This window comes from Procambarus clarkii, chromosome 35 (assembly GCF_040958095.1).
Source record: "Procambarus clarkii isolate CNS0578487 chromosome 35, FALCON_Pclarkii_2.0, whole genome shotgun sequence".
Taxonomy (NCBI): Eukaryota; Metazoa; Arthropoda; class Malacostraca; order Decapoda; family Cambaridae; genus Procambarus; species Procambarus clarkii.
Window position 1 is genome coordinate 999,826 of NC_091184.1, and position 22,546 is coordinate 1,022,371.

Here is a 22,546-nt window from a genome sequence, read left to right on the forward strand (position 1 = left end):
AAGAGGCGACAGTATGTGGCAAGATGATGGCCCCAACCCCCCACCAGAAAACCAAGCCGACGCTAACAAGAGTAACTACCTAAGAAGGGACAGGAAAAGGAAGGACCACCAAAATACCCCATACTGCCGCCAAGAGAAGTACGCAGGTGGGACACCTACCACGAAGCCACCCGACCACCAACCGGAGGCGAGACCGTGAGGCAGAACGTAAGCAGCCCCGACTGGCCCCTCCGAGCCCAGGAAAAGGCGGAGCTGCGGGAAGATCTCGGGCGCGACCACCGAAACCCAGGCGGCACAAGGAGATTGAACGTCTGCCGAACAGAAAACTCCCCAAAGCAAGCAAGCCCGCCAGGAGTTCAGAAACAATGGGTCCGACGCGAGACATCGCAAGACCCCGAAAAACCAACCGGCAGGGCAAGCTAGGAAACCAAAGAAGGCGGAAGGGTTGCTGCCAGAAACAGTACCCGAACCAAAGGGTACGAGCAACTGCAACAGACCGAGACAAAAAAGCACACCACAGGACACAGGCTGAAAAACGCCCAAGAAGCCCAGGAACACACGCAGAACACCCCTGCTGCAGAGAAGGCAGGAAGAAAGAGCAGAAGCACAAAAACCCCAGGAAAACAACCAGAGGTGGACAATCAGGCAGGGACAGAAAACCCCCCACGCACATGAGAGGGCCAAATCAGGGACCCAAAGACCACGAAAAACCACAAGCAAACCCCCATGCGCAAACCCTAGGCACAAAACAACAGCAAAGTGCCACACCACAACCGGACACAGGAACAAGGACACACCACCACGAAACACGGTACCAATGCACACGTGCAGTAGTAGCAACAGGAACCACCGCAACACGCAACCTGAAAATAGCAGCTCGCTTCTGCAAAGGCAGAGAACGGAGCAGGCAGACCCCAGACAGGGCCAACGGAGACACGACAGAACCCAGCAGGCTCAGAAACCCGCACACCAGGCGACCGACGATGGAGAAACCCCACTCGATACCTGCTGGATGGGGAACTGGGAGCTCATTTACACCCCAAGCCCGGCCCGAGGCCAGGCCAGACCAGCCAGAGGGTGGCCCACCAGGTAGCTGCTTGGAGCGGCCCGCACGCCCACATACCCCCGACAACCAGGATGGGCCGGAACTTCTATTTGAAAACAGGCTAGTGTGCCCCGGAAGTCCACGGACGTACCAGCAATAAGGCGTATGCTCGCAAGTAGGTCGTGTAACAACCGCAGACCTCTGATGGTTATACAGTGTTCCCCAATTGTGCCTATAGCACCACTGCACTCCACTGGTACTATCCCGCAAGTTCTACCAGATAGGCGGGACCCAAGAGCCAGAGCTCAAACCCTGCAAGCACAGCCAGGAGCCTTACCAGGTGAGTACAGAACCAACACCACAACCCCCACACCTCATAACACGAAAAAAGGTGGGTCCTCTGAATGACTCCAGCATGGGTTGGACATGCACATGAGTGGGACAGGAAGGGTTGAAAAAGGGACAGTCACTGGTGTGCGAACGATCTCAGTCGTACAAAACTATACCTAAATAAAGACAGGTATATAAACAACACTGCATCCAGCACCTGGCCAAAAGACACCAGACTGCAGAAACTCACCTGGCGAACGGTGGCACGAACGTGACATGACTCAACCGTGCCCAGAAGAACCTGGGAGCCCCGCCAGGTGAAGACGCCAGAGCCAGACCCAGCCGGACCCGCAGGAGAGCAGGGTAGAGGCGAAGGAGGCGGCCCACACCCATGACAGGGAAAACCTCGGCATCCTCCCCACAACTAGAAACCAGGACACCCCCGGAGCGAAGGGGCACATACCACAGCAAGGGAGAAGAGCGAGAGGCGAAGCACTTTAGCAAAAAAGGTGCAAAACACAAGCACTGAAACACACCGCCCAGACCAAAACAAACTCCACGGCGCATGCGCATGACATGCTGGCCAAACCGCACAACCCTCTCTGTGTGAAGGTGCCAACCAGGACTACTGCACTAGAAAAGTAGCCAAAAGAGGAAGCAGGAACAATAAAACCGGCCAAAGAAGCGAAGACAGAGCCCAAAAAGGTACCCAACCGGGCCACAAGTAGCCCAACAAGGCTACAAGTAGCCCAACAGGGCTACAAGTAGTCCAACCGGCCCACAAGTAGCCCAACCAGGCCAAAAGTAGCGCAAACTGGGCCACTGGCCACAAGCAGCCCAACTGGGCTAAAGTAGCCCAAAACAGCGACAAGGAGGAGGAGTCGACAGACGTTCCAATAACGTGGGAAGTAGCGAAAACCATCCCGAACCCTCGAGAACACAGAAGCCAACACTAGTCCCAAAGGCACACAAAGGTGCAGGCACACCCGAGACCAGAACTCATGCAGAACCCCAAGAACGGGGAAACATGACGAAAACACCGTCCCAAAAAAGGGTGGGAGGAAACATCCACCCACAGGACGGAACCAACCGACTCAAAGGCCAAGGAACCGAGCCCGGGGAGGGGCCAACGCCCAACAGCACGTACGGCGAGTGGGGAGGAAAAACCCCACTCCGCGTAACCACAAGCCCCGCCTAGAGGGGGATAAAAAAAACCCCACAGGGTCCTACGGGGCCAAGGCCCCCCAAGTCAGCCCCTCCCCAGCCCCGGGATCCTACACGACAGGCCCCGGGGCCGAACCGTCCCCCCAAAGCCCCGGCCGTACCAGAAAACCCTAAGGAAGGGAGCCCACTGGCAGACTCATACAACACGGCTGGAGGAACAGGCTTAAATGCCCCCGTCACTACCCCGGAAGGGGAATTCCCCGAGACTGCCCGAGTCTCAACACCATCAAACCCCGCCCCGAACCTACAGACAGTAAGGAACCGGATGCAGGCAGGATGGGGGGGATCCAGGGGAAAGACAAGGGGGCTTGGAAGGAACTGAAGCAACCAACACCCCCCCCCCCCCCAAGTCCCAACACGAACTGAAACGGGGCAGCCCCGGGGCTCCCGGGGAGGAAACCACGAGAGCGTTGCCACCACCAAAGCTCAAAGTGCAACGTCCCTGCTGCCCGCACCCGCTTAGTCAGCACAACTGGGTAACCAAGCCACAACGAGCAACCAAACTCGCAGGACTCTGGGTCGAAGGTGTCACCGACCCCACAGGCAGCAGACAGAGGCAAAACAGAGAGTCACCCAGAGACAAAGGGTGAGAGCAACCCTCAAACTCGCTGGAAGTGAGGGGGGACTTTGGGGTCACATCCATCGGACCCACGCGCCCCCAGGGGTTTTCCAGGGTCCCGAGCGTTTACTATAAGAGAACTCACGCCCAGGTAATCCCAGGCAGGGTACTGCTAACCGGCACCCAAAGCTACGAAACAACTTTCTAAGAGCTGAATCCCCGGGACGTGTACACTCACGGGGACCTAGCAGGGGGTACCACCAGAAAATACACAAGGGACACAAGGGGCAAGAACGAAGGCAGACACCCCACACCAGGTAGATAAACAAAAAGAAAAAGAAAACCCCGCAAGAGGACAGCGTACCCAAGCGGAACAGAGCCGGCCGCCATGATTGGTAAAGACAAGCTGCACAGTACCCTGCGCCCCACCAGTGCAAAACTGCCCCTTACTCTAAGGCGAACAAGGAAGACAGAACACCCGAGCACACAAAGAGCGGCCAAAAACCAAGCAGTAAACGGCCTAGCAAAGGCAGGACCTAAGGAACTTGTGGAAGGTGGCCCCAAGCCCCAAGGGCAGTACTTACAGGGCACCTAGGGAAGGGAACCCTGGGCGCATGCAGCCCGAGTACTGGAGAATCACTCCCAGCTCACGCACCACCTAGAAAACGGACACCACACTCTAGGTACAGTGCTGAAACAACCACTGGAGCCGGAGCACATAACCGGTGCCTATAGCATCAGCCGAAGAACTGATGGGTGAATAGTCGGTGTGGGAGGTCTGGGGCTCCCCCTTCCCACTCCCGGGGAGGGGGGAGCTGCGCAGACAGCGGAGTGGCGACGTGTGACGTCACACTAGTTTGCTTGTTTTTCTGTTGCGAAGTTTTATCCACTAGTTCGGCTTTTGGTAGCAATTTTAACCAGAATAGGGGTTTGTTTTGAGGCGCTTACCTTTCTGGGTGCCTGTTCCGGTCGATGGCAGACATAGAATGCTTCCAACCACATGGGGGTTTCTATAGGCCATTGCTCCCCTTGCCTCTCTGAGGGGGCCAGGTTCTGACTGTGGTCCCCGGTAGGCCTTAGAACTCCATACACATGACTGATGCCAAAGTCTGACATTAGCATATCAGCCTGGTAAAGCTCCGGGGAGCCGACGGGGCTCCCCCCAGAAATGACAGGTTGGATAACAAGAACTTTTTACACTAGAGATGCTATACCGATGATGATACATTTCAAAACGCTTGTGCTCTCTAGAGTGGAGTACTGCTGCACAATGACAGCCCCTTTCAAAGCTGGAAAAATTGCTGACCTGGAGAGCATGCAGAGATCCTTTACTGCTAGAATCCACTCAGTAAAACATCTAAATTACTAGGAACGACTAAAGAGCCTAAATCTGTACTCCCATGAGCGCAGGCGGGAGAGATACATAATAATCTACACGTGGAAAATAATTGAGGGGCTGGTCCCAAACCTGCACACAGAAATAACATCACATGAGACCAGAAGACATGGCAGGATGTGCAGAATACCCTGTTGAAAAGCAGAGGTGCAACAGGTACTCTGAGAGAGAACTCTATCAACATCAGAGGCCCGAGACTGTTCAACACGCTTCCACTACACATAAGGGGCATAACTGGCAGACCTCCTCACAGTGTTCAAGAGAGAACTGGATAAGCACCTCCAAAGGATACCTGATCAACCAGGCTGTGACTCATATGTCAGGCTGCGAGCAGCCGCGTCTAAATGCCTGGTTGATCAGTCCAGCAACCAGGAGGCCTGGTCGACGACCGGGCCGCGGGGACGCTAAGCCCCGGAAGCACCTCAAGGTAACCTCAAGGAGGTCTGACCTGAGGCCTAATCTGAGGCCTAATCTGAGGTCTGGTCTGAGGTCTGGCTTGAGGTCTGACTTGAGGCCTGATCTTTGGCCTGGGCCGAGATCTGGCCTGAGATCTGGCCTGAGAACTGGCCTGAGGCCTGGCCTGAGGCCTGGCCTGAGGCCTGGCCTGAGGCCTGGCCTGAGGTCTGGCCTGAGGCCTGGTCTGAGGTCTGGCCCGAAGCCTCGTCTGAGGTTTGGCCTGGTCTGGTCTGCCCCGAGGCCTGGCCTGGGGCATGGCCTGGTCTGGTCTGCCCCGAGGCCTGGCCTGGGGCATGGCCAGAGGTCTGGTCTGAGGTCTGGCCTGAGGCCTGGTCTGAGGCCTGGTCTGAGGTCTGGCCTGAGGCCTGGCCTGAGGCCTGGTCTGAGGTCTGGCCTGCTTGATGGGGTTCTGGGAGTTCTTCTACTCCCCATGGGGACTACTATGGGGAGCCGGTCGGCCGAGTGGACAGCACACTGGACTTGTGATCCTGTCATCCTGGGTTCGATCCCAGGCGCCTAGCAGTAAAACAGGTAGGTCAGCTGTCACGGGCTGCTTCCTGGAGGTGGAGGCCTGGTCGAGGACTGGGCCGCAGGAACACTAAAAAAAAAAAGCCCCGAAATCATCTCAAAATAACCTCAAGATAATACGACATGGTTGCTACCTTGAATATGAGCCTGGCCATGACTGTGGGGAATGCTGGGAATTTTTTTCAATCTGGCAAACACCTCAGGAATCCATCTTGTACCTAAGTCAACACCGCGTTGGACAGGTGTTTGGGAGCCAGAGGCGCGTGTGCCACCCATTGTTGCTCACTTAGTACTAACCCAGCCAGCAGCCCTACGACATTCTGGGAATTTTTTTCCAAGATGGCTGCCTCTCACAGTAGGTCCTAAGAGTCCATTTTGTACCCAACCTACCGCGAGCGTGCTTCGACCGTATACGAAGAAATAAAAAATACTTTTGTCAGTTGGCGCAGTAAATGGCGAATGGCATTTGTCGTTTGGCACAGTGCAGTGGTTAAGGTGTTATGCACACCCCTGATTGAGCAAAATTATGCGCTATTTGCATTTCAGAGGGTTAATACACTCAACATAACTGGGTAATAACACCGTGATTAACCCTTAAACTGCACAACACGTCATATGATGTGTTGAGTAACTTGCTATATATTGGGCAAATGATGTGATGGAATACCGCACAAGATTTGAATGGCCATCGGGGTAGGGGGGGCCCCCATATGCTGCTGAGGGGCTATAGTAAACCAGCTGCCATTTTGTAAAAAAAAAAACCAGCTCACGCTACCAATGCATGGGAGGCCCCAATTACCCAGCGGTCACCATGGCGAACGCATGGCCAAATGCCTCCTGAGCACGCACCACGCAATCACTTACTCAAGAGCAAATAACTAGTGAATTATTTTCTGATGGTGAGGAAAGTGATTTTTGATGACTCTGACATTGATAAGGACTACAGACAATTGACCGATGATAGTAGCACAGACAGTGAATATGAGATACAGTACAGTCTCCTCCCATGGCGAGGCCTACATGCTCACCCGTGCCTCCTCGCCCAGTGTCTACTCCAATTCACCCACGACCACACAGTTCTTGTGCTTATTTAGAGTACGAGGATATTTTGGGTGATGAGTCAGAGAAAGGTGACTCATTTTCTGGTTTTAGTGAAGTGGATTCAGAGCATAGTGTTACCGTGCCTGTTGCTAGTACCAGTGGTGATACCGGGCGAGAATTTGTCGCGTCAGCAGCGTCTCGCCCAGCCAAACGCCGCCGCATGGCACCACATGAGGAACCAAGACCCTCATGTTCACGTGATTTCACCTCACGTTCACATAGCGCCCATACTTTGCGTAGACGGACTTTAGCTCCTGGTCCACGGTGTGCAATGCTTCCTCGCTGTCATGCCGCTGTTGCGTCTCGCAGGACAGCAGGTGTACTTGTGTGGAGTGATGGTGATGATTTTATTCCTCTAATTCCTGCCTTTGACAATAAAGACGTTGGGATTACAGACCTTTTCCCTGATAATGGTGAGGACATGTGTGAAATGGAATCCTTTACAGCATTTTATAATGAGACGCTCATGGAATATATTGTACACCAAATGAACCTTCATGCGACTCATCTCATTGGAAAAGAGATAACAGAATATTCACGATTGTAGCGTTGGAAAAACACTACTATAGGTGAAATGTATGTATTTTTGGCAATATGTATGTTGATGAAACATTGTGTCAAACACGCTATCACAGATTATTGGAGCAAAGACCTGACTATTCCAACACCTTTCTTCGGGAAATATATGTCCCGAGACAGGTTTCAGATGCTCCTCAGGTGTCTTCATTTTGCAAGTAATGAGGACCGGACAGAGGATGATAGACTTTGGAGAGTCAGGCACTATATGAATGAAGTAATTGGAAAGTTCAGAGATTTCTACGTACCAGCACAGACGTTGGTGATTGACGATTCCCTTGTGCTTTTCAGAGGACGTGTTGCATTCAAGCAGTATATTCCCTCCAAACGCAACAGATTTGGATTGAAATTATTTGTTCTTTGTGACTGTGAAACAGGATACATGTTACACACGATTCTGTATTCTGCTAGTGATGTAGACATTCCCGGTAACGACCAACATGGTTTCTCAGGTAATGTGGTAAAGTCACTGATGGTACCATGGATGAACAAGGGCCACATTTTATACACGGATAACTGCTATACAAGTCCCTTGCAATCTAGGTTCTTGATTTAAAATAGAACTGGATTGTTTGGTACAGTAAAGCCAAGAAGAAGGGAAATGCCAGTGTTTGACAATAAACTTGAAGTTTATGACTGCCAGCTAAGAAAAAGTGATCAAATACGCTCAGTTACGTGGAAAGACAAAAGAGAAGTGAACTTGCTGACAACCGTTCGTGATGGTACAATGATGAACAGTGGCAAGGTGAACTGAGTAATGCAAGAACCAGTATATAAGCCAGATTGTGTTCTTGACTATAATATCAACATGCGTTTGGTTGATAAATCTGACATGATGGTGGGCACTGTCGAGTGTGCAGAAAACATTGAAGTGGACGAAAAAAGTGTTTTTCCGTCTTGTTGACATAAGCATGCTGAATAGCTATAATATGCATCTGGTGAAAACTGGACATAAACCAAGTTTCCGTTCGTTTGCTTTTACACTTGGGACACAGTTATTAGCAAAGTTTGGCAAAGATGTTCCTGGCATACAAAGACCCATCATGAACCCAGTGTTGCAGCATGCTGCTACACCCAGGCTCACTCACATTGAGGGCATTCAAGCACACAGACTAAAACATTTGCCACCAGCTGGAAAGCGTGCAATAGGCCAACGTGATTGCTTAGTTTGTAGAACAATAAAAGAGATCAGAAACGTAAACTTGTGCAAACATGGTGTGATGCGTGTGCAGTCCCATTGTGTGCTGTCAACTGCATCTACAACTACCACTCTCTCCAAGAATTCTAAATGTGCAATAATAGTGCAAAAACCTGTAAATAGTGCGTGCATGTGTGTAAATATAATAATGAACAATGTGAATACATATTATATTGGCATAATGGGAAAATATTTTTGTGCACATGTGTATACTCAATGTATGCAACATTTATTACCACTGAACATGAAGTAACATTATATGCAACACAATTAGTGAATAATATTTGTGATAAAATATGTCTAGACACTGTAAATAATGCAGCGAAAATAAATTTGTGGCAATTCTGACTGCTTGAAGACTGCGCACAATGCCTCTGGGACGCACCTTGCATGAGCAAGCATGCAGGGTGTGACGTCATCGCTCATATTGTCGGCTCATTTATGTCATTTGTATGTACGATTAATTTTTTCTCTCTCTTGTGGTCAGGGAACACAAATTTACAGTTTAGGAAGATTTGTTTTCTTTTTTGTTATGCGGCTGTGGGTGACAAGGGGCAAACAGCCCTTAGCAACACAAGGGTTAATACACTCAACATCATTGGGTAATGCCAATATGATTAATACACTCACCATCACTGGGTAATGACAATATGATTAATACACTCACCATCACTGGGTAATGACAATATGATTCATACACTCACCATCACAGGGTAATGACAATATAATTAATACACTCACCATCACTGGGTAATGACAATATGATTAATACACTCACCATCACAGGGTAATGACAATATAATTAATACACTCGCCATCACTGGTAAATGACAACACCAACATTAATACACTAGTTAATGAAAATATCTTGATTAATACACTCACAATCACTGGATATTGACATCAACATGATAAACACACACACTGGTAGTACAGTAAGAATAAAATTGTCCTTACCATCATTAATGGGCAGAAGTTGTGTTTGCTATCGTCCTGGGTAGCCGAGCAGAGGCTGGAAGCAGTATTACCTATTAAGGCAAAATAAAACAAATTTAAGGTTTCTATGACTAAATTTTTCCCACCAAAACATAGTAAATGTTTAGAAAAATTAAATAATTTTGTTAGGTATTGTGCTTTGAGCAAAAGTAAGGAGGGTAGGCAGGAGTAAGGAGGGTGGGCAGGAGTAAGGAGGGTGGGCAGGAGTAAGGAGGGTGGGCAGGAATAAGGAGGGTGGGCAGGAATAAAAAGGGTGGGCAGGAGTAAGGAGGGTGGGCAGGAATAAGGAGGGTAGGCAGGAGTAAGGAGGGTGGGCAGGAGTAAGGAGGGTGGGCAGGAGTAAGGAGGGTGGGCAGGAGTAAGGAGGGTAGACAGGAGTAAGGAGGGTGGGCAGGAATAAGGATGGGCAGGAGTAAGGAGGGTAGACAGGAGTAAGGAGGGTGGGCAGGAGTATGGAGGGGTGGGCAGGAGTAAGGAGGGGTGGGCAGGAGTAAGGAGGGGTGGGCAGGAGTAAGGAGGGTGGGCAGGAGTAAGGAGGATGGGCAGGAGTATGAAGGGGTGGGCAGGAGTAAGGAGGGTGGGCAGGAGTAAGGAGGGTGGGCAGGAGTAAGGAGGGGTGGGCAGGAGTAAGGAGGGGTGGGCAGGAGTAAGGAGGGGTGGGCAGGAGTAAGGAGGGGTGGGCAGGAGTAAGGAGGGGTGGGCAGGAGTAAGGAGGGGTGGGCAGGAGTAAGGACGGGTGGGCAGGAAAGGGGAAGGCGGTATGGGCGGGTTCTCGGCTGCCTCCCCTCCCTCTCTAACAGCCTACTGTACCCAAGATTAACCATGTAATGTATCAATTATACAATGTATGTGATGTAACTATATAACCTGAGCTTGTAAAAGCACCTTTATCACCTTCAGTGATTAAGTGCTTAATTAATTGCACACTAGTTTCTCTATCAGCTATCTCACCCTGTCAGAGTAAAAGAGACAAATGTATGTGAATGCATGTGTGTGTGTATATATGTATGTATATATATATATGTATATGTACGTATATGTGTGTGTGTGTGTATGTATATGTATGTGTATAAAGTATATATGCAAGCTGATCAGAATTACATTTCACCTTTGTAAATGCACATTAATGACATGTTACGAATCTCACTAGGATTCTGCCATTACTCTTGATTCTCATATTACTTTATTGTCTTGTTCTTTAATATAGCATCCAGTTGTATGATATAAGATTTTGTATGTTATATATATATTATAGCATGCTGTAATGTGCCTGAGTTACATTATATTGTGTGAGGCTTTTGGTGTTAATTTCTCATGTAGTTTCTCTGTTTGGGCGGTTGACCATATTTGGATATGGCCAGTGTGGGAACATTGTTGTCAATCAAGTGTTTATAGTTTTACCTTGATTTATTCCCATATTTGGTTTCCGTATTATTGTATGGAATGTTGTACCAGTGTTTACTACTCTTTAGTTTAACAATGTTTTGAATATTAGTACTGCGTTTTATTATTAGACTTTCCACAATGTTTGTGTGGACGGTTAGTTGATTTTTTGGTAGATGCTTGGCCTGCGGACCAAGGCGTGGGCAGAAGCGTGGCAGCTGTATTCGAGAGGAGTCATGTTTTAAGTTAAGTCATTGGTCACTGTTATTTTAGCCCATATAAATGTTAATTATCTGGTTAGATGATATGAGTATTACTATTGATTAATCCATGTTCTGGTGATATTGCTCATGCCTCAATAATTAATTTCATTCTATGATATTGCATGCTGAAGAATATTTCTGGCTATTATACATTTAAATATTGTTATGATTGTCCCCCTTAGCATAAATATATTGTTCTCCATTTTATGCAGTGATGTATATTTACCCCTAGACAGTTGTTGGCAAGGCCGATTTATTATCTTTTTTATTGCACTGCGGGGAGAAGAACCTTATTTAGTCTCAAGGGTGGTAACATGACACTATGTAAAAGACACATCAAACACTTTATGTAGGGCATACGTAAATCTATATATCTATGTATTTACGTATGTAGGTTAGCTTAGCATTTTAAAAGCACCAAATCACCTTCTGTGGTTGAGTGTTCAATAAACCCTTGAACTATATGTTTAACACATCTCTAACCCTGCCCATGGGGGACAGAAGAAAATGTATATATGCTGCTTAGCATTGTAAATGTGTGGCCACATCTGTGGTAGAAAAAAATAATAATAAAAAAAAGCCTACGTAATACAAACCACGTGCATTAACCCTGAAGCTGCTACAGCCTGGGCTGTAAAAGCTGGGGCTGGGCAAAAAACATTTGAATTATGTGAAAATTAATATTAAATGTTAAACAAATCTACAACTTATTGGCATAAGCATCATGAAAGTTTCATTCCAATATTTTCAGAAATGTATTTAAGACAAATTTTTTTTAAAGGAGAACATTTTGTTGATAAGGAGAACAGCTCCTATTAACTGGAACTGAGGGATAATGCAGTAATAAAGAGATGCAAGCACTTGTCCAATGTACAAACAAGAAGAATAGTAGCAAGAAGTGTCCACAAAGTGGATATGCAGCTGGTGTCTGTATAGCATTGCTGAGTAATACATAATAATACCAATAATAATGAGTATGTTATCATGCTCAATTTTGTTATATATCATAAAAATGTATTGCCTAATGTTAATATCTGTTACTTTCACCAATGTTCATTTTTTTATGTCTCCTTTGTTTATTATCTCATTTTGTTGTAACCTCTACATCCTGGAGAGTGCATACCCATCCCTAACTATGTCAAGATAGAATGAAATTGGTCACCAAATGAATCAGTCACAACTGCAGGACTTAGGACTTTGAATTTTTATATTTTGTTTTTTTGAGGGTTATTTTTTCTTGACATCATTCCAACACACATTGACCTACAACTTTCACATACTCGAGTACGAATGTTGAACAACGTTTATTAAAACATACAAGTAAATTAATGAATTAGAACTACCTTATTCATTGTCGATAACTTCAATTATCTAAATAACTAGAGTTTCAACTTTGAATCAGCTTAAAAAATATCCAGTTTCTGACCAATTCTCACCATTTTTACAAATAATGTGCACAGCTGTCTGTTCTACAATCCTATTACAATGGACTTTTCACAAACCCTAAACGATTAAAGTTATCCTTTTTTTCTAAATTTGGCGCATAATTCAAATGCCACATTGACAATTTTTTTTATAGTAAACTAAACTGAAAACATATATTCTAAATCTATGAAAATGAAGATCCTATACTATTCTGAGAGCATAATAACACCAAATGAACAATTGGTGATAGTTTATATTTTTGCAGCTGATTTCAAAATCTGAAGTTTTCAATATTCACTTTTATAATTATTATTTATTTTCGTAATTTTCAAGTTACGTTTGTGATCATTTAGACAAAGTTGCAGGATTTGCTAGTATGCACAAAAAATTGGAAAGCATTAGAGCAAATTTGAGAAATTGAACTTTGCCATCAGGTCCTGTTGTATATGTATGCCATGCACAGCTTAAGCGTCATGAAAGTTTCATCCCAATATTTTCAGAAATGTATTTAAATTTTTTTTTTTTTTAAATAACATTTTGTTGGCAAGGAGACACGCTCCATTTAACTGGAACTGAGGGATAATGCAGTAATAAAGAGCTGCAAGCATTTGTCCAATGCACAAAGATGAATACCAGTAGTAGCAAGAAGTGTCCACAAAGTGGATATGCAGCTGGTGCCTGTATAGCATTGCTGATTAATACATAATAATACCAATAATAATGAGTATGTTGTCATGCTCTATTTTGTTATATATCATAAAAATGCATTGCCTAATGATAATATCTGTTACTTTCACAAATGTCCAATTTTTTTTTTGGGGGGGGAGGAGATTTGTTTTTTCTCCTTTGTTTATTATCAGATTTTGTTGTAACCTCTACATCCTGGAGAGTGAATACCCATCCCTAACTATGTCAAGATAGAATGAAATTGGTCATCAAATAAATCAGTCACAACTGGCAGAACTTGGGACTGAATTTTTTGACAGTTTTTCAGGTTTCAAATTCTATTTTCTTTGTATCTTTAGGTGGTTTTGATGATTAGGGACCAGATTAGGGCTTTATAACTTTTATACAGAATACATTTTTATCCCCTTAATCCCTATATTTTATTTCTCTGGGGGGGAGGGGTATTTTTTCTTGACCTCATTATAACACATATTGACCTAAAAGTTTCACATATTCGAGTACGAATGCCAAACAACCTTTAATAAAACATATAAGTAAATTAATGAATAAGAACTAAATTATTCATTGTCGATAACTTCAACTTCAATTATCTCTAAAACTAGAGTTTCAACTTGGAGTCAGTTTTAAAAAATCCAGTTTCTGACCGATTCTCACCATTTTTCCAAATAATGTACACAGCTGTCTCTTTTACAATCCTATTGAATGGATTTTTCCCAAACCCTAAATGTTTGGAGTTATCAATTTTTTTTCTAAGTTTGGCGCATAATTCAAATGCCACATTGACAATTTTTTTTACAGTAAACTAAACTGAAAACATACATTCTAAATCTATGAAAATGAAGATCATATACTATTCTGAGAGCATAATAACACCAAAGGAATAATTGGTGATAGTTTATATTTTTGCAGCGGATTTCAAAATCTGATGTTCTCAATATTCAATTTTATAATTATTTTTTATTTTCTTATTTTTTAAGTTACGTTTGTGATCATTTAGACAAAGTTGCAGGATTTGCTAGTATGCACAAAAAATTGGAAAGCATTAGAGCAAATTTGAGAAACTGAACTTTGCCATCAGGTCCTGTCGTATATGCTCCCGAAATATGGTGTATATGGTCCCGAAACACTATACGTCCTAGTGGCTTTACAAGAATGGTAATTTAACTTAATTTCTATATTCTCTGTTAACCCCCCAATATATCTTCTTGTAAATAAATAAATAAATAAATAAATATGTATGCCATGCACAGCTTAAGAGTTAATACAGAACTGTACTGAATAAAATGTATATAATGTCAAACTAACAATAATAATATTTTAAATAAAACAATTTGTAGGTTGATTCTATTAGAAATGCAGCTGAAAGACTTGCTGTGAAGTTAAACATAGACAATTTCAAGGCTAGCACTGAATAGTATGTTGGTTTAAAGAGAGGCAATGCATCATTAACAAGAAAATTTGTGGCGAGACATTAAGTGCAGATGTTGGAAGTGCTAATGCATATAAGCATAAACTTTCTCAGCATATGATATCTAATAATCTAAGCTGGTTTTAAGTTTACAAAGCAGATGAAACAGGCTTTAACTTAAAGATATGTATATAATAAGATATATGATATTTAACTGAAACTATATATTATGAAAGACATTGTAATGAAGCTCACAACAAAGAAACAAACTAAGATTCAAAAGTTTTTGGTATGGTTTCACAGTAGGCCTACAGGACCAACACCCAGCACTAGCAAGGACTCACCTTCCGAGGATGCCCAGGCAACTAGACCAGCACCCAGCACTAGCAAGGGCTCACCTTCTGAGGATGCCCAGGCCACTAGACAGCACCCAGCACTAGCAAGGACACACCTTCTGAGGATGCCCAGGCCACTAGACCAGCACCCATCACTAGCCATAACTTACCTGGGAGTACCAATTGAGCTGTACAGCACAGTTCTAATGACATTAAGTGTACAAAGTGTAGTTTATATGAAAGTGTACTGCAGTAGTGTGATTCTAGTGGTCTGTACTTTATGTACAGACTGTAGTGTATAATGTACATTTGTTAGAAAAGTTACTGTTCTTTAAACAATTTATATTCATATGTGTGGCACTCTCAGGATATTAAGGCTAACAAAGTTTGCACTACAAAACTCAACTGGTAGAGTAAGTACAGTACTGTAACATGCCATATCAATTTATTTCATTGCAATACAAATTCTTTATTATTTAAATTTTTCATAAGGCAAATGTGGACTGGCATATGCATTAATGTGATTGTATTTTTTTTTTTGGGGGGGGGGGGGGAAGAGGGTTGCTGGGGCCGAACGGATGGAATGAATTCCACACTGGAATGAATCAGCTATGCCCCATATAGTTCATTCAAGCGAGGACACACATTTAATTCTACATTTACTATCTACATTTAATGTCATCTAATTTCATGCATTTCTTTGATAAAGTGTTTACTCGTGTCCTTTATGATCTTGGTTATTTGTAAGTGTTGGCCCCATTAACCTTAAATTATAGTATGTTACTCTATGTTCTGATATGTTCAAAGAAAATGTTATGAGGAATAGTTCACTTGCTTTTCTAAATTACACCTTGTATTTCCATTCTATAATTAATGTAAATAAACTACTGTACTGTTGCTAGAACTATTGACTCCATAATGTAATAGTCTATGCTTGTCATCCTTAAGTATCACCTTCTTTGTATTAATTTTTTATTTTCCTTGAACATTCTCATTTTGTTAGCTTACTTCTCTAATACAGGCATACCTACCTCAGTTTAAGAGTTTAATTGGTTCCTGGAGATGCCTCGTATTCCGAAAACTCGCATTCCGAAGCTAATTTCCCCATAAGAAATAAAGGGAAATGAATTAATCCGTTCCTGACTACCCCAAAAACCCCACATCAAACTAAATTTTTATACCTAATTCATCTAAATAAACCTACAAAACTATGTTCCAGTTATTACTTACCTTGCTGTTGAGTGCTGTAGGCGTATGGAAGATGGTGAGGAGGGGGGAGGAGGAGAGGAGTTACTGTTTGGAAGGGGAGTCCCCTTCCATTATCACATCAGGCAGTCCTGGCAGGCATCAGTCCCCTTCCTGGCTTTCTCACAAATAATGGCCTCCGTAACACTGTCACCCCTTAACTCCTTGTCGTGTATCCAAATTAATAACAACTTTTCCACTTCTTCAAGTATTTGTGGTCTTTGTTTTGTTATTGTTCTTACTTCTTTTGCCACTTTAGCACCCATAATCTTATTTTTCTTCTTAAGTATAGTGCATATTGTTGATGTGGCTTTGTTGTACTGCCTACAAAGTTCAACAACACGTGTACCGTTCTCATGTTTCCGAATGATCTCTAGTTTCTCCTCTATTGTCATCCTCACATGGGCTTTCTGGCCTTTATCCTTACCACTGGCTTTCTTGGGACCCATGGTGAGATATATAATAACAAATTGTATAGTCAAATCACCAAAAATCCAACAAAACACTGAAAATCCGCGAGAAGAATTGATGTGGGGTAGTCACTGGGCGGGAAACAATGGTAAACTGAGGGGCGAAGGGGTGGAGGGGCGACGATCGCCGAACCACCACGCGCTAGGTCAGCCTGTATGCGTATCAACAAACTCGCGTCCCAAGGTAACCCTCGCCTTCCGAGACATATTTTTCGAGGAAATCCATCTCGTCTTTCGAAAAACTCGCATACAGGGACACTCGCATTCCGAGGTACCACTGTAGTATTAAGTGTTTTATCCCGTTACAACTTTAATTAAAAAATTTCTATATTATTATTAATTTTGCCCGAAACGCTTTGCATAATAGTGGCTTCATTAGTATGTGTAACTTCTGTCCCTTCAATTGAACAATATTCTTATGTTCTTTGTACACACAATCTTTTGAATAAATAATAGTATTATTATTATTATTTACACAGAAAATCACACTAAAGTGATATACATCAATGAGAAAATTCCCTCGGGCTGTGAGATGATGCGAACCTGCAATGTTTGCATTACCTCACAGCCTCAGTGGATTGTTCATTGATGTATATCACAGTGTGATTTTCTGTGTATCTGAAGTTGAGCATACAATGTTGAACTACAGTACTGTACTTTATCCTTCACCTGAGTGCTTGGGGGTCTTACATAAAACTTGGACTGGCTTCAGGACTGATATCAGAATATCACAGACTTTCTGTGATATCAGTAGAAATCCGATTGTAAGAAAGTCAATGGTGGTACAGTAGTAGAGTATGCAGCTGGCAATGCCTTGGTCATGGATTTGCAACACTACACAGTCCCAGTGAAATTTCTCATTATTATTATTAGTATTATAAAAGTTATCATTATTCGATAGGCCAATGTCCACACCCCAACAATGCTATTGGCATATAATTTACCCCAACAATTCCACTGGCCAACGTCCACACCTCTAACAATTCCATAGTCCTATTTCCATATCCCAACATTTTTGTTGAAGAAAAAAAATGCTGTTTGTTGACAACTTGTATATTGGCTATTTTCTACCATGTTCCCCCCCTTTTTTCATCTTTTATTATTTTTATTTTTTTCTTTCAATGCAATTATACTTTAAGCTTAATTACTATTAAGTTTTAGTCTAAGTGTTTTTTTTTCCCCACCTCACCTTGCCCGAAACGCTATGCGTACTAGTGGCTTTAGGTATTGTATGTACTACCTCTATCTTTAAATCAAACAGAATGTTTGTACTGTAACTCTGCAACTATGTATGTACTTTTCCGAAATCAATTATTATTATTTTTATTATTAACAATTGTATGTTGGTGGTGTAAGACAATGTTGGAGCAGACAATGGTGGAGCAGAAAGCTCAGTACTCACTTCCCCCCTTCAGAGCAGGAGAGATTGCTGAAATAGAGGGAATACAGAGAACATATACGGCACGCATCGTTGAGATAAAACACCTAAATTATTGGGATCGTCTCAAAGCTCTCCGAATGTACTCTCTAGAAAAGAGACGAGAGATACCAAATAATATACACATGGAAAATACTGGAGGGCCAGGTCCCAAATCTACAGAGTAAAATAACAACGTACTGGAGTGAATGATATGGAAGAAAATGCAGGATTGAACCAGTGAAGAGCAGAGGTGCCATAGGCACAATCAGAGAACATAAGAACATAAGAGCAAAGGCAACTGCAGACGGCCTATTGGCCCATACGAGGCAGCTCCTATCTATAACCACCCAATCCCACTCATTTACATGTCCAACCCATGCTTGAAACAATCGAGGGACCCCACCTCCACCACGTTACACGGTAATTGGTTCCACAAATCAACAATCAACAACCCTGTTACCGATCCAGTATTTACCCAAGTCTTTCCTAAATCTAAATTTATCCAATTTATACCCATTGATTCGTGTTCTGTCTTGTGCTGATACTTTTAATACCCTATTAATATCCCTTTTGTTGTGTACATTCATCCACTTGTAAACCTCTATCACGGTCCGTCTAATTACCACAAGCTTCAGAAAGCTTCCTGGCAATACGTTAGTAATGAATAAATATGATATATTTACTCATTATAATGTTGGTGCTGAATGTACAACACAAAAAAACATAATTTTAATCTGAAAAAGTATCTTTTTTATAAAGAAATTAGGCGAAAACAAAAAGCTGGTAACGCCAAATAAAGTCGACGATGCATGCGTCGGTTAGGTTAGGTTTGGTTAGGTTAGGTTTGGTTAGGTTAGGTTTGGTTAGGTTAGGTTAGGTTAGGTTAGGATAGGTTAGGATAGGTTAGGTTAGGTCAGCCTAACCTAACATATCATATTTATTCATTACTAACGTATTGCCAGGAAGCTTTCTGAAGCTTGTGTAGCTTGTGGTAGCTTGTGGTAATTAGACGGACCCCTCTATCATGTCACCCCTAACTCTTCACTGTATAAACATCCACGGTTGTTTCAACGTTCTCCCAGTGACTATAAGAAATATTGCCGGAACAACCGTGGACATCTTCAAGAGAAAACTGGACTGTTTTCTAAGAGAAGTTCCGGATCAGTCAGGCGGTGGTGGGTATGTGGCCCTGCGGGCCGCTCCAAGCAACAGCCTGGTGGACCAAACTCTCACAAGTCGAGCCTAGCCTCGGGCCGGGCTTGGAAAGTAGAAGAACTCCCAGAACCCCATCAAGCAGGTAATGCACTCAAGTACTTACGAAGGATGATGAGAGTGCGAGGAACAAGGTGGTCAGGCGGAGCCAGTGACTCCTTCCTTCAACAGTTTTGTCTTTCCCTCGTGGTATATCCTCAATGTCTTCAGTGGTGTGGCCTCACCACACACTTACACTGCCATAAGTGTCCTGAGAGTACTGTGGGAGGGACAATTTGGCGGGTATTGTGGACACAGGTCTTTAAGACAGGCGAACCTCACGAGTCATGTACACGTCCATAGCAACCTTTGTTGTGATGACGTCACTCGCTCGCTCGCTTACCCGCCACGGTGCTCTTCCCATTTTCTTTGGTTACTGATCTTTGCAGACCTTTAATTAATCTGAGAGCCACTAATATTGGTGGCCTCAACGTGGACAGGAAGTTGGCGGCTTGTCAAAGGTCCTACCCATTTGCCTGGATGATCTTTTCTATCTGTATTTTAAAACCCAGTAGTTTTGGCGTTTACCTTATCCCCTTTTGGCGGGTAAGCTGTTCCACGGGTTTACCACCATATGGGTGAAACAGCATCTCTTGTTTTCTGTCCTACATTGTGGCTTGTTGAGCTTGAACCCGTCGCTCCTCGTTCGTGTTACATCTGCCCTTTTGAAGAAAGTATCCGGATCGACATCATCCAAATTGTTTAGTATTTTAAGTGTTTCGACGAGCTCCGCCCTGTCATGCCTGGTTTGCAGTGTTGTTTGGCCAGTGGCCCTCAACCCTTCCTGATACGAGAGATGACTAATCTCTGGTATGATTTTTGTTGCCCGGTGTTGCATCTTCTCCAGAGCAGCTATGTCTTTCTGAACATAAGGTCTCAATGCCTGTATGCAATAATCCAGGTGGGGGCGCACCAGACTTATACAATTGAAGGATTACTATAGTTTCCTTGAAAGTAAAGGCACGCTTGATTATTCCCAAGGTTTGGTTCGCTTTTTTTTACTGCCGCTCCCACTTGTTGTGCAACTTTTAGTGAATGATGGATTCTGATTCCAATGTCGCATTCTTCATCTATCGGTTGTAAGGTAGTGCTGGCAATTTGGTAGTTGTGACGTGGAATGTTATGCCCTACAGGCAAGGTCTTGCATTTATCGACATTAAAGAGAATTTGCCAGTCATCTGACCATTGGTGGAGTTCATGTAGATCTCTTTGTAAGGTCTCAATATCACTTTCACTTCCTTCTTTATCATAGATCTTAGTGTCATCTGCAAATGTGTCATCTGGCCAACATTCCATCTCCCAGGATGAACAGGACCAGCAAAAGCTGCTTGACTATGTTATTGTGTCGTCCCAAAATATTCCTGTGGAACGTGAAGGTGAAAAGTGTATTGAAATAGTTCATGCTCTCATAAAAGACGAATTGCGTGTCACTCTAAATAAAACCGACATTATTGCTGCCTACAGAGTAGGCAAAAAGAATCCATCAGGTCTAACCCAGCGAAAAATTCGCCTCAAGCTAGCTTCCCAGTCCATAAAATCGCAACTTGTTCGGACAGCTGCATCCCAACGAAAGGGAATCTACATCAACGAGTGCTTGACTAGAAAAAGACAGCAACTCCTCCACCGCCTGCGTCAAATCCGTCATCAAAACCCAGATGCGATTCATCAGTGCTTCGTTAGAGATGGCATGATTAAAGTGAGAAAGACCTCAGGAGGTAAAATGTTTACAATTGCTAATGAGGATAACCTCAACACTTTCCTCTCCCAATGTGGTTTGCCTCACCTTATTATCCCTCTCATTGAGTCAACATAATTAACCCCCTTGTCATCTAGTGCGGGCTACGTATCCTAAGTCTCTTTGTTACACTTTTTTAAAGTAAATTTTAATTTAATGTATATTAGTTCATTATTGGACTTAATTAATTGAGTGCCTTAATATTTTCTTTAGTTCTTATTAATTATATGATCATAACTAAACTATTTATAGTTAATAATCATTAGATTAAACTTGCCTATGTTTATTATTCAACATTTTTCTTTGCTTTCATTTATTACCTAGGTTGCCTAGCCTCGCCATACTCCCTTACTCCATTGTACCCCTGGCTTTGCCTGTGTCTCAAAATGCTAAATTATTACTGACAGTGTACCTGAGAGTAACTTGTAAGCAATATACCTCAATTTTCTTTTTTTTGTTCATTTTGTGTTTGTCTTGTATAGGTCTTGTTTATATTTTAATTTTCCCCCTTTTATATAAAAATTTTGTTTTGTAATTGCCGTTCTTGCCTTAATTGTTTTCCTACAACCAGCCTTCTTATGCAGACAAGTATAGACCCAGAACTAAACCTCTTATCCACTATCTTTGACAATCATCACTTTAATGATCAAAATTGCAGATATTTTACAGCACATGATGTAAACAATGTATTAACACATAATCACAATATCTCTGTAATTAACTTGAACGTTAGATCCATATGTAAACACTTCGATGATGTTAGTGCCTTGATTGAAACTATTGACAACATATTCTCTTTTATTATACTTACTGAAACGTGGTTGAAAGAGGATACTACTCAACTCTTTAACATGCCTAACTACTCGGCAATTCACAACTGTCGTCAATTTCTGAGAGGTGGTGGTACTGCTCTTTACTACCACCAAGAACTAACATGCTTAAAAGTAATTAGAACTTCTCTTCCATTGGGTCATCCCTTGCAAATGATATTCCATCTTCCAGTACTGACGTTAAGGACTATCTTACAGGTAACTATCCACAGTCTCTGTACCTAAAGCCTATTAATTCCACTGACGTCAATGAGATAATCCTTTCCCTTAAAACCAAGTCTAGTGCCCTTGAGGAGATACCAACTTTAATTTACAAAAAAGCCTCCAGATCTTTAGCCCCGGCTATTGCATTGCTCTTCAACGAGTCACTTGAACTCCAAACCTTTCCAGATATTCTAAAAAAAAGCGAGAGTAACGCCTGTCCACAAATGTGGTGATCTCACAGATGTTAACAACTACAGACCTATATCAATCCTGCCAAACTTGTCAAAAAATTTTGAAAAACTAATCTATAAGCAGCTTTACTCTTATCTAGCCAAACACAATATACTTAGCCCTTGCCAATATGGCTTCAGACCCCAAAAAAGCACTAACGAAGCACTTATTAGTATGCTTAACTCGATTCATACAGCTCTTGATAAAAATGAGTTCCCTGTTGGGTTATTTGTGGACCTGCGTAAAGCTT

The 22,546-nt window shown here is 43.2% G+C and overlaps 1 protein-coding gene across 5 annotated transcripts in view; it reads right to left on the reverse strand.

The window, feature by feature from the left end:
* LOC138371337 (tripartite motif-containing protein 59-like) overlaps nt 1-19,598 on the reverse strand; it is a 395,572-nt gene extending 375,974 nt beyond the window's left edge. For 3 of the 5 annotated variants that reach the window (XR_011230402.1, XR_011230401.1, XM_069336123.1), the window contains exons 1-2: nt 19,364-19,598; nt 9,371-9,441 (exon numbers count right to left, since the gene is read on the reverse strand). Coding sequence is in view for 2 of the 5 variants with exons in the window: in XM_069336123.1 (XP_069192224.1) it covers nt 9,371-9,376 (6 nt within the window). In the remaining 3 variants the exon portion in view is untranslated. The remainder of the gene's footprint in view (nt 1-9,370; nt 9,442-19,363) is intronic. The other 2 variants (XR_011230403.1, XM_069336125.1) reach the window with 1 other exon arrangement.
* Between the last annotated feature and the right edge of the window lie 2,948 nt (nt 19,599-22,546).